This window comes from Pygocentrus nattereri, chromosome 5 (assembly GCF_015220715.1).
Source record: "Pygocentrus nattereri isolate fPygNat1 chromosome 5, fPygNat1.pri, whole genome shotgun sequence".
Classification (NCBI taxonomy): Eukaryota; Metazoa; Chordata; class Actinopteri; order Characiformes; family Serrasalmidae; genus Pygocentrus; species Pygocentrus nattereri.
In genome coordinates this window covers 47,850,920-47,867,602 of record NC_051215.1, presented here as the reverse complement: position 1 = coordinate 47,867,602, position 16,683 = coordinate 47,850,920, and the positions used below count along the sequence as shown (strand labels likewise).

The 16,683-nt window shown below is 38.4% G+C and overlaps 1 protein-coding gene across 2 annotated transcripts in view; it reads right to left on the bottom strand.

Annotated features, from left to right (window-relative positions):
• Positions 1 to 217: 217 nt before the first annotated feature.
• Positions 218 to 16,683, bottom strand: part of htra3a (HtrA serine peptidase 3a) — a 19,214-nt gene continuing 2,748 nt past the window's right edge. The window contains exons 2-10 of one of the 2 annotated variants that reach the window (XM_017710127.2): positions 9,497 to 9,596; positions 8,814 to 9,036; positions 4,908 to 5,102; positions 4,607 to 4,639; positions 4,395 to 4,506; positions 4,155 to 4,214; positions 1,953 to 2,010; positions 1,250 to 1,345; positions 218 to 1,112 (exon numbers count right to left, since the gene is read on the bottom strand). In XM_017710127.2, the coding sequence (XP_017565616.1) occupies positions 944 to 1,112; positions 1,250 to 1,345; positions 1,953 to 2,010; positions 4,155 to 4,214; positions 4,395 to 4,506; positions 4,607 to 4,639; positions 4,908 to 5,102; positions 8,814 to 9,036; positions 9,497 to 9,596 (1,046 nt within the window). In that variant the 3' untranslated portion in view covers positions 218 to 943. The remainder of the gene's footprint in view (positions 1,113 to 1,249; positions 1,346 to 1,952; positions 2,011 to 4,154; positions 4,215 to 4,394; positions 4,507 to 4,606; positions 4,640 to 4,907; positions 5,103 to 8,813; positions 9,037 to 9,496; positions 9,597 to 16,683) is intronic. The other variant, XM_017710128.2, reaches the window with a different exon arrangement.

The following is a 16,683-nucleotide window of genomic DNA, read 5'->3' as shown; positions in this document are numbered from 1 at the left end:
GTGTAATTATGGAGCTCTTAGAATTTGAAGGCATTTGTTTGTCCCCTTAAAAGAAACTATGGTGCTATTACAGCCCACTTACAAAAAAAAAATGTAAAAATGCCAGTGGCCACCTGTAACTGTTGCTCTAAATCCAATAAAGTGGCTTTGAAAGAAACTGCAGAGTTTACAGTGTTTGCAGGGAGATGCAGAGTTATGTTTATTATGAAAAACAGGAACATACAGTACTGCACTTTTCAAGTTGATGAATATTTTGTAAGAAAAAAGCTCTAAACAGCAGCACTTCATTTTGATGCGCTGGTATAGTTGGTTGTGTAGTTTTGTGTACATTTGTCATTTGACATTCAATAAGTCTTTTTCTCATTCAATATGAATATTGAATTTTTTTTATCAAATTCTATAAAGTGTAAGCACATCAATAAAAAAAAACATGAGCAGAGAAGATATAGCATATGCAAAGACCTGCTCGCATCAGGGTGCATGGACTACAATCCTGCAGCATGTGCCAAAAACGGATCACAGCGTTCCAGAATTACATCAATTAAAAATAAGTAGCATATTCATTCAGTAATTTTGATGAATATCTCATGCAGGTTGTTTAAATTGAGGGGCAAGGATACAAAGCACAGACAACTGGCTCCAGTGACTGACTGTTTGACTCCATCATATTCAGATGTCTCCAAGAGCAGCACCACTATGAACGGTATTCTGAGGATTCAGTTGCATTCAGAAACACTAGGAAAATAATGCAGTACTTTAGTAGTCATCATTTACAAACTGCTGGTTTTGTCTGTCCCTTGGTTGGCGATGCACCTTTATTGCACTTCGTGATATTCAACATTGCATAGTGCCGGCTGTAGAAACTCAGTCCTTTGGTCTCAGTTAAGTTCCTTCAGCGTTCCACATGCTCATTGTCTAAGTCCCCAGGCAGGGCCCACCTCAATCACTGCATGATGATGTGTGGTTCAATGTTGAACAGGAGATCATCATTACCGCGATGAACTTCCAAAAGAAGGGGTGTGTCCTCCTGAAGTGCAAACTGTAAATCATCACTGCTGAGCAATGGACGGCCATTCAGCTTTACAATGATATCACCTGTTTGAAGGCCACCCCTGGTCAAAACAACAAATGAAAAAAGAGAAAAAAGCATGACCAAGTTTTCCCACAGCATATGTAACCAGCATTTAACAAGAAATATTCGTTTTAATGATGTATCAAAATCAAGCTGGTGTTTGACTGAAGGACACACTTTTGCGCTGGGGAATCTGGAATGACGTCATAAACCAGAATTCCACTGCTGACGTCTGGGAAATCTGGATTCTGCTGCTTTAGCTCTTCAACCAGGCTAAAGAGAAAAAAAAAACAGTGCACAGAATTCCCCCCACATATCAGTAATAGGAATTTTTTATGATTTTTTTTTTTAAAGAATTAGCATTACTGAGTCAGGAGGAAAAAAATACTAATATACTATGTGCGTGTGCGGCTGAGTCACCCTGTAAAGCCTGAAATAGTTATGTAAATGTTAGAGGTGTCATCGGATTTTTGCAGGAACTTCAGGTCCACGTCATACTTCATTATGTTTTAACATTACAAACACAGACTCAAAAAGCAGCGTGTTAGTGTGTGTTGCACTGGTAAGAGTGGATCAGACACAGCAGTTCTACTGGAGTAAGAATAGTCCACCAATCAAATAATGCCTGCTCTGTGGTGGCCATGTGGAGGTCCTGTCTATTTAAGAGCTGAGTGAAAGAAGGCTAAGAAATTTTGCTGAGAAACATGAACTAAAGTCTGTGATTGCAGATGTATGTGCCTGTATGGTCAGTGGAGCTGATAAAATGGACAAAGAGTGTAGAAACAAGGAGCTGGTTTTAATGTAACATAATGTTATGATCGTTTTATCAACCTGACACTGAAAGAATCCAGTAAGTTAAGCAAGAGGATATATTACTTACTCCTCAGTGAGGGTCATCATTCTAATGCCAATGAACCTTTTCTTTGAGGATGTAACATCTGGGAGAAAAAGAAAGGATCATTAATTGTCTTGAGTAATAATGTCAATAAAAAAACAAACACAGAAGATAATAATAGCTCCAAATCTGGAGACCATGCTTATACCCAGAAGATCAAATAGAAAAATGTAGGTGAGTTAAGTGCATCAGTATGATAGAAAGATGGCAGGAGTAGTAGAGACAATGTCATGCACAGTTAACATGAGTACATTTGATTAGCAGCTGGGAGAGCAGCCCTTAAGATTAGCTCAAATAAGTGGTAGGGCAACAGCAGCTGGCACAATAGTCAATAGTCAACAGTCAGTAAAAGTGGCAAGCACTGTATGTGAAGCGTTGTTCATCTCTCTTATAGTTGCTTTTGTGCTGCTCTGCCTCACTTTCATTAATTCCCTGCCTTCCTCCCACCTGAGCTCATGAAGGGATTGACTATTAGCTGAACATCTGGATCAGGTGTGTTAAAATAGAGCATAGATGAAATCATGTAGGGTAGTGGGTCCTCATGACAGGGGCTGATAATAATATTCATGATAATAATTCAGGCTACTGCTCTCCGTTACTCCTGTGTTTACTGCTTATTCAAGGTGGTAATTAGTATTCCCATACTTTCATTTTCAAGTGTCTTTTAAATATATTGAGCATATATATGGATCATTTACCAAAGTCAGAGGTCATAACCCAAAGCCAACTTTAGATTAAAATCCTTTTGCTTTGAATGACCCAATGGCTTTATTTACATTTTAATTAAATGATTGAACATTCAACTTTCCTACTAACAAAACTATCATAACACGGCTGAAACATCAACAAATGTAAATGAATGTTTTGGTAGTTACGTTTTTAACTAATTTTCTATATAACTCAAAACTGCTACCCAGGGCCTGACAAGAAAACACAGCTTTGAACAACTGTACACATAAAATCATGATATTTTTCATTAAAACATAAACATAATTAAATGCAGAAAATGCATGTTCTAGTAGTGAAAGTTTTACATATTGATTTTCAGACACGGGGACATGTTTACTTCAAAATAATATGATCGAACTGCTCACCATGTGGCCATGAGGGACAGGGATGCAGTCTCACTCCCTGCTCAAAACTGCAGGGGTGTGAGTAAAATAAGGCTCTGTCTACAGACTGGAACTCTTTATGTTTTTATGTTTCAGTATTGACAGGAATCAAGTATTTCTATTTAAAAATGTAACTCATGATTACGTCTCAACTTCACTTTAAAATAAACTGAAAAGATCCTAAAAATGTTTAAATCATAATTATTATTTCCGTGTGATTTTGAAGCCCTAAGTTTAAAAAGTAACAAGAATTTCTTGGGTCCATACACAAATAAATAGATTTTAGTGTGTCAAAAGACTTTTGCACAGTACTGTATAAGTAAATAAATAAATAAATGTGTGTGTGTGTGTGTGTGTGTGTGTGTGTGTGTGTGTGTGTGTGTGTGTGTGCATGTGTGTGTGTGTGCGTGTGTGTGTGTGTGTATTGGTGGGACTGCAGTTTGAACTAATTGGGTTGACTAGAAATAGAAATAACCAAATATAATCTCACTGTCCAAATCATTATATTCATTCTTGCCATGTAGAGACACCTCACACATCTGTTACACTACTGTCGTCCTACCCTGCACATCATAGTGTCTCCCTTCTCTAACATTTCCACTGCAATCCTTAGAAGTCATTTCAGTTATTTCCAGAATAATCATTTTATAGTAATTGTATCTCACTTGTAGCTTACTGACATGAGCACAGGACATTTAATAGAATGTGCAGACTTTCAATCAGTGCCACATTTGTGTGATCCCCTCTTTATTACAGGCGATTTCATTCACATACACTTTTGTCATTACTCTCATTTAGGAAGTGTGGAATTCTCAAAATTGCTTTGTAAATAAAATAGCCTATTTCCCCAGAAATATGGTTTTATGTGTATGTACCAATTCATAACTTTATGTTTAATGATATATTAAGTGATGTGTCTTTGTTCTAGGCTTCTACTTTTTCTAAGAAGAACTAATTTGGTCTCAAGACAGTCTTTGGAAGAGCAAGAATAAAATAGAGTATTACAGTAGAGCTAAATAGCAGAGTTTAATAAAATAAAATTAAAAGATATATAGCATAGTGAGAGCTGTCTCACCTGAGTCAGATACCACAGGGTGAGACTGCATGTACTGCATCCTGACTAGTCTGTGTTTAACTGAAACCAAAGTAAACGACATACATGTCAACAGCTCTTCCTTATAAATGTCCATGATTAATACATTTTTATCACACTGCTTTGCCTCACTACCTCAATATAACATCATTTCTCAGCGATTTCATGGCGTTAGTGCAGAAACCAACTCTACAGCAGTTTGTGTCATGCCAAGCTTATTACCTTTGTGCTTGTCATGAGACTCATCTAGAAATCGATTAATACGGTCTGATGGAATAGCAAAGGAGATCCCAGCTGTCACCTTCAGCGTGTTTATCCCGATCACTTCGCCATCCTGAGTCAAGACAGGGTCAAACACCATGCAATGTAATTGGGAGGTGATATCTGAAATGTAAATCTAGGAACAAGCAAGCTTATATTTGGCAGCTACTCACAAGGTTAACGAGCGGACCACCTGAGTTTCCATACTACTCAGTAGCGCAGTGGAGAAAAAAAGAGAGGGAGAAAGAGAGAAAGAGAGAGGAAGAGAGTTAAAACAGATGTTTTTCTTATAAGAATTTGCTTATAAAAAGAGAAAGTGCCAATATATATAGTTTATATATATAGTTTTCTCCAAGTATGTTTATAAGCCTGAAAAAAACACAGTAGGTTTGATTTTTTTATACGCCTATAATTAAAAGAAAATGTTGCTGAAGTGAACTGGGGCAGATGAGATTGTCGTGTTTGGAGTCTCACATTGATGATGGCGTCAGTCTGGATGTAGTCCATGTCTGAGTCTTGGATGCCAAGTTCTTTTCCATCTCTCTGCGCTGTGCTAACGATGCCTGTGGTCACTGTGTTCTGCAGAGCAAACGGGCTGCCAATGGCCACAACAAACTCTCCTGGACGAAGGTCAGCAGAGCGACCCATAGGCAGCACTGGCAGTTTTTTCTGACAGACAAAAGAGACAGAGGCAAACAAGGCAAACATAAAAAAGTGCATCTCAAATAGAAATAAACAATGAAATGAGTGTCTGAAACAAAAACACTTATTATTGATTTGTTTTAGGTAAAAGGCCTTTATACACCATGCATGATTTATTTATGAAATAATGCAATTTTTAGAACAATTAAAATGCATCATTATATTTTTATATTCCTGGGTCAATTTTTGCAAGCTTTCACAGCCAACATGAACTTTTTCAATCCCAGTTGTCTCTGATGTTGGCATGGTGACAACCAAGATGCAAAGGATCTTTTGTCATATGAAGACATTCTGTCCCTGATTTTTTCTCAGCATAAAAGCATCGCTAAATGTTTATATCACACTCAGTGTAAAACAGCTTTAATGATAAAATGTGACGACTGAAGTGTGAAATACATTTCTATTCATATTTCACTTATGCAAAGTGGTAGTTTGTGACACTGTAACGCCGGGGAGAGATGATGAGGCGGATGCATATGCGAAGAGGAGCGAGATTTATTAGGGGCAAATCCATGATCAGGGTGAAACGGTCCAGGGTCAATGAGCCAACACAGAGAGAACAAAGGACAGACATGATGAAAATGAACACAGGAAAAACACAACAGAGGCCAGAAGAATGACACTAAACAATACAATACAACGACCAAACAAAGACCAGCAAACTAACAGGGGAAAACACAGGGCTTAAATACAAGGAATAACGAGGGTTAACAAGACACAGGTGGTTAACACAGGTGGTTACAATCAGGAGCAGGGTCTGGAAACAAGGGGGCAGGACCGGGAAGAAACAAAACAAGGAATCACATGGACAAGACCAAAACAAAACAAAAGCACATGTAGGACTAGGAGGGGCCAATCGTGACAGACACAAACAAAATAAAAATCTAACAGTAAAATCTGGACAACAATGAGAAATCACATTATTAAAGGAGAACAATGACATATCTTTTTAAAAGATAGAAATATTTTTTTAAAAGATATATATTTAATATCTTTTTTACTTAAAAATAATTAAAGGATTAAAAATGAGAAATCAAGTCAACTAGAACTTGAAAGAGAAAAGTAAATAACAACAGGGGGAGAAGAAGAGAAACGGGGGTTGAAATCTGTGAGGTCTCACTCCTCTGTGAGAACACTCGGCGACTCTCGCTGCTTTATCCCAGACTTCCACAGGATCATGCTCTGTTGCATCTCTGATAATCTAAACCAAACACTCAGCTCTGTCCTGGCTCTTAGACGAGGACCTCTTAGACCAGTTGCTCTCAAGTGTTTATGCACCCACATAATGAGTTCCATACTCAACAGGAAAATAAAATTCCTTAAAAGTCTTACACCACATCTCCTGAGCTCCCATACAAGCAGCGTATGTAGGTCAACTCGAGAGGAGACAGCAGGCAGTCATTAACGGGTCCAAGTGGTCTAGACACAGCAGGGAGTGGGATATAAACCAGCTCGTTGACTATGAGAGATGAGCTCAGCTCACACAGCCTCCAGTGCAGTAAAAGCCAAACTTGTAATCATCAGTGCTGACAATGGCGGAGTTACATATAGTCCATTGGGATTTACTGACAGCCTCTGCGGAAAGCTCATTAAAGACTCTAAATGCCTTGAAGGAAACAGAGTAATGATTGCCAGGAAAGTCCACAGCATCAAAAAGTATGTCCATGTTAGGAAGAGGTGACATGCACGTTTCTGACAGCAGCCTGACATTTCTTCAGGCTTTGTTCACATAGACAGCAAATCAAATGTGTTTCCTGATTTGAGTTTTTAGAGAGTTTCCACATTGCATGCTATCAAGTGACCACATTTGATTTGTAGTCACAATTGCTTATGTATCTACATGAATTTTTATAGTAACAGGGCAGGCAAGCACATCACTGTTGTCAGAAAAAAACCTCTTATCTCCAAAATGGTAACTTTACAGGAGAAGGAAAAATCCTACTTCACTTTTAATGTAAGTCAATGGAACCAAACGTCTTTCCGTGTCATTTTGGGTCATTTCTTTCGGTCCATTCATCACGAAATTTGCATGCAATATAAATACCAACAGACATTTTCAAATTAAGTGAAAAAAACTGAAAAACAACAAAAATGGAGATACAAGGTTTTGTTCTGACAGCAGCGATATGCCGACAATGATTGCGCAAGCAAAAGCATGAGTGTTTTCTTGTTGTCGATTCTTATGTCATCAAATCCAAAATGACTGGTCAACTACACACAAATGTGGCTTGAATTTGACTAGAAATGTTGCTTTTTGTCATTCAGAGTGCAGAAAATCTGAGCGAGTCCAGCGGGTTTAGTATTAGCAAGGCAAGTTTACTTATATTACATCCTTCACACACAAAGGAAAAAGTGCTCTACATAACAAAGGCAGTATAAATAATAAATAAGGCTGTTCCAATGCTACTCCTGCATATCTGCCTTTAGAGTTAAGCTCCAACCTTAATCTACCCTGCCTGATGTATCTAATTATTGCCTTCAGAAGTTCTTAATCAGCTGAACAATGCATGTTGGATTTGAGACTCAGGTGAAGCCTGCAGGAAGATAGGTCTCCAGGGAAAGGGTTGATGACCAAAGGTCATTCCCAACCCTGATCCTAGAATATTTCCTGCTTTTCTTAGATATAACACTTGATTCACACCATCTCGGATTCCTCAAGGATAAGGGGTCCCTCTGACAGACTCACAAGTTCAAAATCTTCCAAAATATTCAATGTTATTCAAGTATGGTGATTGTCTAGGCCATTCCTTCACTTTCTCTTTTGGGAACCAGTCTTGAGTTGGTTCAGCCCCAGAGGCTGTGTCTGGGGTCAGTGTTTTGTTGAAACATCTATCTTCTCCCTGGATTCATTTTCTTGGCAGATTAATTTAAAATCTCCTCTGATATGTCCCATTTCCATTCATATTTCCTTCGGTGATGTGTAGTGCCCTAGTGCCATTTGCAGAGAAGCAGCCACATATCATGATACTCCCACCTCCGAGCTTGACTGTGGAAATGGTGTTCTTTGGATCATATGTGCAACCCTTCTTTCTCTGAATTATTGCCAGAGTTCTACGTTTATTTTGCCTATTTGAGTACGTTGTCCCAAAAGAGTCTGAGAGCATGTAATGAAACCTTGCATGTTGTGCTTGTTCATGGACAATTAGCTGTGGTTCCATGAGCTTTCCACTTGTACACTATATAGAAGAAACTGTACTAACAAGGGTGTTTAAGGTCTTTGCTATGGATCTGTAGATTTTTCCATTTAAGTATTGTGAGAACATTAGGAAGCTCCTTCACTTTGTTGCGTGAAATTTTATAGCACATATTTACATTTATGGCATTTTGCTGACGCTCTTATCCAGAGCGACTTGCAATTTGATCAATTTACACAAGTAGGCGAAGGTGGTGTTAGGAGTCTTGCCCAAGGACTCTTATTGGTATAGTGTAGGGTGCTTACCCAAGTGGGGGACTGAACCCTAGTCTACAGTGTAGAAGGCAGAGGTGTTAACCACTACACTAACCAACCACCTATTAAGAAGTACAAAGTCAAAAGACATCACATGTGTAAAATTTAAGCTATATGCATTGAAGATATACACATAAGATATGAAACAAAAGCGTCTGAGTACTTGTTTCCCTTCATTGTGTGTTGCTGTAGATGGACACATTTTGTAGTGTGAATCCAGTTCCTCTCACCTTTGGGTTGACTTTGATTGTGGCAATGTCAGATTTCTTGTCAATGTCTCTGATGGAGGCCTCATACGTTTGGCCATTGTGGAGCTGCACACGTAGCTGCTGATGGCCTGTTACCGCAGCACTGCTGGTCACCACATGAGCATTGGTCACGATCAGACCAGATTCTGTCATGATAAAGCCTGAACCGCTGGACAATGGCACATGGCGTCCAAACAGAGGGTGGCTACACACAAACAATTAAGAAAACGCATTAGTATGTTCATAAATTACATCAGCAATGTATGTAAGTAAATTAGGTGGCTGCATCAAAATACACCAAATTGCGTTGAGAACATGCCCCGTTTGACGTTTTACACTGGCTTCCCCTTCGGACTCCATCACAGCTAACCATCCAAAACAACGTAGTGTGTTGATGATGCCTTAGTTTGTTGTGTAAAGTTTGCCTGAGCAACAGTCATCATGTGAAATAAACAGACTGTAAACTGGACAATGGCAGTGGCATCACAACAGTCTGCATGTGTTCCTCATACTTGTGTGTTTTTTCAGATGGGAGGAATCGTTTTAAATATCAAGACAAAATATTTGCAGCTTTGCTCAACCACCAAGACTGCCAGGATTTAATAAGAAGCAATATTTAGCCTAACATCACTAACAAAACCATTCTCCTCAGAGGTCATGCTTACCTGACAAAGAGCTCAATATGGACCACAGCCGGGGCGATCTTTTCCACAACATCAGCAATAAAGTTGAACTTGTACCTGGGGCTGTTGGGGTGTGTGGAACCTATACTAGCAGAAAGCAATACTTATATTAACGACACACCAATCAGGAGGAGAATGCTTGTAGGTCTACTTATCATACTGCTGGAACAGTGTGAGAAATGCAATGGAAAACAGAAAGCAGTGATTTGTAAATCTACTTCCGCTTGTATTTAATCAAAAACAGTAAGAGTATTTCACGTTATACCTTGAAGAGACGCAGCCGCATATCATGATACTCCCACCACTGAGTTTGACTGTGGAAATGGTGTTCTGTGGATCACGATGAGCTGAATTATTGCCAGAGTTCTACGTTTATTTTGCCTATTTGAGTACGTTGTCCCAGAAGAGTCTGAGAGCATGTAATGAAACCTTGCATGTTGTGCTTGTCCATGGACAATGCAGAGGTGTCAAATTCAGGTCCAGAAAGTAAAAGTCCTTCCCAGGATTTTGTTCCAACAGGCTGGACAGCTCTGCTGGTGGTGTGATCTAACTAGAGAAGCCAGCCTGTTGGAACAAAATCCTGGGAAGGACTTTTACTTTCTGGACCTGAATTTGACACCTCTGATTCCATGAGCTTTCCACTTGTACACTATACAGAAGAAACTGTACTAACTAACTAAGGGTGTTTATCAATTCCACTGTTTTTGGAACTATACGCTCATTATGAAATTTATTCCTGCAAAATGTTAATGTTGTTGTTTTTTTTTATTTAAGCCAAGGAACCCTAAAAAAAGTTTTAAAAAATGCAAAACAGGTGATGCAATCATGCTTGAGTATAAAAGGTGTATCCAGGAAATGCATAGGCTTTTATTTGTCAAGGTTCACCACTTTTTTGCAAAGAGCTGTTCCACCTCTCTTCATAAAGGCACAAACACCCACTCCACAGCGACATGGAAGCCAATGATGTGGCAGAGGTTTTGGGTGGCATCTGGGGCGGCCAATCAGATTTCAGGGAAGATCCTGGCCACCCCTTTAAAACTGCGCATATATTGTAACACTGAACAATATATGGACCATTCTACCAAGTTAGTCCAAACTGCGGTCTCACAGCAAAAAAACAAAAAAACTATTTAAAACAACAATTAAGTATTTAGATATTAGATATTTACAAGGACTGTGTTATGATCTATTTAAACCCAGGGCATTAACTGAGACAGTTACAGGCTGCCACAAGCCCTAACCCTTTAACTTTTCTTTTTTTTATTTGTGATTAGTTTGATTGAGAAACTTAATGATGGAAGAATAGTGGAAAAAAAATCTAAACAAGATCAATTGGCAGTCCTGACACAGCTGTTAGGTATTGTTAAACGGTGATAAACATGTTCTTGTTCCAAATCTTTTGCATCAAATTTGGAAAAATGTTTTTGGTACCATGCATTTAATACAGAATGGAACAGACTAATCACTGCTTTCTAGCATTTCACATACCGTCCCAATTTTCTGCAACTGAAGGTTGTAATGACAAGAACGCAGCTCAATCCAATGCAAATGAACCACTGTTGGTTCTGTGAATCAAGGGCGTCACTATAGATATTTGAATAAGTGTTTATCTCAGTACGTTTTTAACCAACATCCTGGCACAACCTGAGCAGTTGTCGACTTACATATTGGTCTCTTTTTTCACTTTGCCAAGTGAGTAGCTGGATTAGAGCAACAGCAGCAGTGCCCTGCTAATGACCTGCTAGCTAAATCCCCCTAAAATGGCCCAGAAATCCCCCTGCTGTGAACCACTACAGTTTATCACTTAATCTTGTCCTGTTGTGCTGGAGGGCAGTAGACATGCTTCCCCAAAGCCTTATATCTACTCACACATGACTACCTTCAAGAGATAAGGCCAGCAGTTTGCTCTGTATAGATATGTTCTATTCAGTTCTTGTTCTTGTAGAGTTTGAGAAACAATCCATGTATGGCAACTGGTATGAGGAAACTACGTTTCTATGAGATTGTAGTACAAAGTTCAATCTTAGCATGGAAGTAACACCACAACACATGATGAGAACACATGGAGCAAATCAGACTCTTGGTAATCAGACGTCACATCTTTGTTTCACTTTACTTCATCACTGCACGAGCACGACTGAGAAGTCTGCGCCTTCGCAATTCTCCCATGTCTAATAAACTAAACTCAGCTGTACAACACCAGGACCGTGTTACACTTTAGTGTAGCCTGATGATCAAATTAGTTCCTTAGTCCTTAGTTCCCCTCTCTTTCTTCCCTTAGAGTGGCTAGAGTGCTTAGGACCTCCTCTCATCTGAATCATTGGCAAGTTTCTAAACGTCTGGTGCATGTTTATTGCTAAATGTTATTCCAATAGATTTTATTATTATGGAAGTGTCGGGTCCACATTGTTGTTTACAAGATATCAAAGGCCACCTATGAGCTGTAGCTAAATAACAAGACACTATTCTTGATGGATCGCATGTGAATGCCAGAGAAAAATAAAGTTTAAAGAGGATCATGCTTGCTGAAAACAGATGGCTGGTTGATGCCAATTAGAGACGCTGTTCAACATTCCCAGAACTGTGAATGAAGATTAAATTTACTGCTACAAGGATCCTGTACACTTAAAACAGAAGTCTAGACGCTGGCAATTAGAATCAATGTTATACATTCCAGGAAGTGTGAATGAAGGATAAAATAAACTCTAATAGAATGGAAATGGAAAATATTAACTTTTTTATGTAATAAACAAACATACAAAAAAGTTTTGGAAAGTTATATAAACAGAACATCATGAATTCTTTTACCATCTCTTATGAAGTTATGAAGAGGTATGAGGTTTTACTATGACATCTATACCCTACCTGTGTCCCCTTCTCCTTCTATGTCTTCCAGTCTATCCCTTGCCTGTCCCCCCATACCTCCATCTGTGCCCTCCAGTCCATCCCCTTCCTGTCCCCCAAACTTCTGCCGATGTCCTTCTGTCCAGCCCTTACCTGTCCTCAATACCACGACCCATGTCCTTAAGTTCAACCCCTACCTGTCTCCATACCTCTATCGGTGTCCTTGTATTCATGCCTTACCTGCACTTATACCTCTACATGTCCCTCTTTACCTCTATCCGTGTCCTCCTGTCCATCCCCTTCCAGTCCCCCCTGTACCTCTACCTGTGTCCTTCTCTGCATCCCCTACCAGTCCCTTGTACTTCTACCTGTGTCCTCCTGACAATTCCCTACATGTCAGCTAGTACGTCTACCTCTGTCCTTTGGACCATCCTTTACCTGCTCCAGAACCTCCACCATCTTCTCTTTACCTCTTCCTGTGTCCTCTTGTCCATCCTTGCTAAATAAATATTAATGTGACTATAAATTAAACCCTCAGCAAATAAATGCAGTGTATTGAGAAAATCACATTATCAACCCCACTACACTCAAAACACTTGCGCCTGGTGAGTTCAGAGACATCCAGGACAGCAGCGAAAGAAAGAGAAAAACATTTCCAGCAAACACAAGGAACATACTCTATCCAAACAGCCATCTGTACACACACACTTTCTAAGCTGCTTCTCCCTCCGGGTCGCCGGGGGATGCTGGAGCCTATCCCAACAGTCATTGGGCGGAAGGCAGGATACACCCCAGACAGGTCGCCAGTCCATCAGGGCAGACATACACAATCACACCTAGGGGCAATATAGCAAGTCCAATTGGCCTGACTGCATGTCTTTGGGAGGAAACCCACGCAAACACAGGGAGAACCCCAGTTACCCGGCCGGGGAATAGAACCCAGGCCTCTCCTTGCTATGAGGCGACAGTGCTACCTACCGCACCACCGTGCCGCCCAGGCCGTCTGTATTATTTTCCAAATAAACTAAAGAAAACAGCATCATTATCAGCTGCCAAACAAAAGTCCCCAACCTGCTGACATCTCTGCATTTCTTTATATCCACTCTAGGAAGCACACAAGCACCTAGCTAACTGGTCAATCCTAGCTACACAGCCGTGTGTCCTTTTTACTATTTTTCTGTCCACTTTGTTATTTTGGAACAACATGGCAGCTATATATTAAACACCTGTTTAAAGCTAGATGCTTTAATTAAAATTGGTCACCTTTTCTGTTTGTTTTTTTACGTAGTGGTCTAGTTTAATAGTAGTAATCTGATCAGACTGTGGGCGTTGAGCTGTGAGTATAGGACACTGATTTACACTGTACACAGACAAAACAGCAAGAGTTTTCCCATAATGAGTAATTTCCTTTATTACTACTTTTACCAGTATTTGTAAGTAAATAGTCAAAACAGTAACATTATTCTTACTTAAGCAGGGATATTCAGGACTCTTTCCTTCCAATGGCGACTATTAAGCTACAAAACTAAAGTGACCAAATTGGCTGATTAGCTATCTTGCTTCCTTTTTGAAGATACTTAGTAGCTCCCAACTGACGTCTGACACAGCTAGAGCTCAGATAAACAAACATTACTCAAGTGTCATGGAAACATGTCAGTTAAAACTTTAGAAGGTGAAAGGTTTTAGTTGTAAGACACGTGATTCATCTCAGTAATGAATAGTCTGTGTTCTTTTACTTACATAAGCTTGCCTCAACCCAACTGATGTTTATTACAATGTACACGATTGTGTACATTGGTTGTACAGTGGTTGGGATAGTGTAGTGGTTAACACCTCTGCCTTCTATGCTGTAGACTAGGGTTCATTCCCCTACCTGGCTAAGCTCCCTACACTATACCAATAAGAGTCCTTGGGCAAGACTCCTAACACCACCTTCGCCTGTGTAAAATGATCAAAATGTAAGTCGTTCTGGATAAGAGTGTCAGCCAAATGCCATAAATGTAAAAAAAAAAAAAATAAATAAATACAAGCTAGCCGTGATGAAAAATGACAGCAGTCAGCTTTAATAATAGCAATCAGGCGAATGCATAACAACTGTGACTTGCTTACTTTCAAGTTTCTGCAAGTTACATTAAGATATGTTCCGTTTCAAATGTATTTTTCTGCCTCCTATAAAGTTGCTATTGGAGAGATATGAGGTTTTCTTATGAGAGCAGTGGTCTAGCTGTGTCCTCCCGTCTCTCAGGTTGTTCTAAACTGTAATAAAATGTTCAGGGAACTCAAAATTTTAAGGCTACATGATGCTTAAGCATTTTTGAGTTTTCTCAACAGCTGCTTTTGTAGGCATCCTTACTGATGTTCGTTTGTTTAATCTACTTCAAATTTCTATTTTAAATTTTCAAAAAAAGAAAACATTATAGATTACAGGGTTTGGCAGACACTCCTGTGTGGGAAGACTTCCACCAGGGCGGGGAATCAAGCCCCAGGCTGCTGAGTGGAGGGCAGAAGTGTTACTCGCTGTGCTAGGCTATAAATAGTGCAAGCAAATGACCAGATGTTTTTTCACTCACACCTCATCTAAATAAGCGTTGCATAAATAAATGAATGCCTACAGCTAACAGCTCGAATGGTGTAGTGAGTAACACTGCTGCCCTCCACCAGCCGACTGAGGACCGGTTCTCTGCTTGGGACAGAATCAGAGTCCCTGGATAAGACTCTTAATGCTATGTTCCTCAGTAACATCATATCATAGTGCACTCTATCACAAACACACCACATAGACCTGTATCTTATCCTACCTCTACCACAATACATAAACAAGTTCTGTGCAATATCTGTAATGATTACTGTGCAATATCTACAATTTCTGTGCGATATCCAGTCATTACCTGCTCAGAAATGTGCAATATCCATACAACTGCATGCGTAAACTGTGAATTTGTATAGTTTCTTAATTCTATTTTTATTGTTTAGATTTTTCTGCTAACAGATGCTTTGTTTTTTTATTTATTTCTATAGTATACCTTATATTTTGTATGCTGTATGATTCACATCTTTGTCTACTTACTGCTCTTTATCTGCTTACTGTGTATTCTGCTGTAACAATGTAAATTTCCCCCACTGGGATAATAAAAGTCTATCCTATCTTATCTTAAACACTGTGAGACTGTAAGTCATTCTGGAAGATGGTGTTCTCCAAAGCTGGAGGCTGTTTCCCCTTTTAAAAATTAAAATTTTATATTTTATTGGCAGGCTAATATTGGATAAACAAACAAATCTATGTTAGTTAAATTAGCCTCAGTAAGAGTGACTACAGAGCCTGTTGTTGTGAAAAATGATTTCAACTGTTTCTTTTTACAGTATAGTTTTACAGTATAGTTAACTTAAACTAACAGTATAGTTTTACAGTATAGTTAACTTAAACTAACAGTGTAGTTTTACAGTATAGTTAACTTAAACAAACAGCATAGTTTACAGTATAGTTAACTTAAACAAACAGTATAGTTTTACAGTAAAGTTAACTTAAACTAACAGTATAGTTTTACAGGATAGTTAACTTAAACAAACAGTATAGTTTTACAGTATAGTTAACTTAAACTAACCGTATAGTTTTACAGTATAGTTAACTTAAACTAACAGTGTAGTTTTACAGTATAGTTAACTTAAACTAACAGTATAGTTTTACAATATAGTTAACTTAAACAAACAGTATAGTTTTATTGTATAGTTAACTTAAACTAACAGTATAGTTTTACAGTATAGTTAACTTAAACAAACAGTATAGTTTTACAGTATAGTTAACATAAACAAACAGTATAGTTTTACAGTATAGTTAACTTAAACAAACAGTATAGTTTTATTGTATAGTTAACTTAAACTAACAGTATAGTTTTACAGTATAGTTAACATAAACAAACAGTATAGTTTTACAGTATAGTTAACTTAAACTAACAGTATAGTTTTACAGTATAGTTAACTTAAACAAACAGTGTAGTTTTACAGTATAGTTAACTTAAACTAACAGTATAGTTTTACAGTATAGTTAACTTAAACAAACAGTATAGTATTACAGTATAGTTAACTTAAACTAACAGTATAGTTTTACAGTATAGTTAACATAAACTAACCGTATAGTTTTACAGTATAGTTAACTTAAACTAACAGTATAGTTTTACAGTATAGTTAACTTAAACTAACCGTATAGTTTTACAGTATAGTTAACTTAAACAAACAGTATAGTTTTACAGTATAGTTAGCTTAAACTAACAGTATAGTTTTATAGTATAGTTAACTTAAACTAACAGTGTAGTTTTACAGTATAGTTA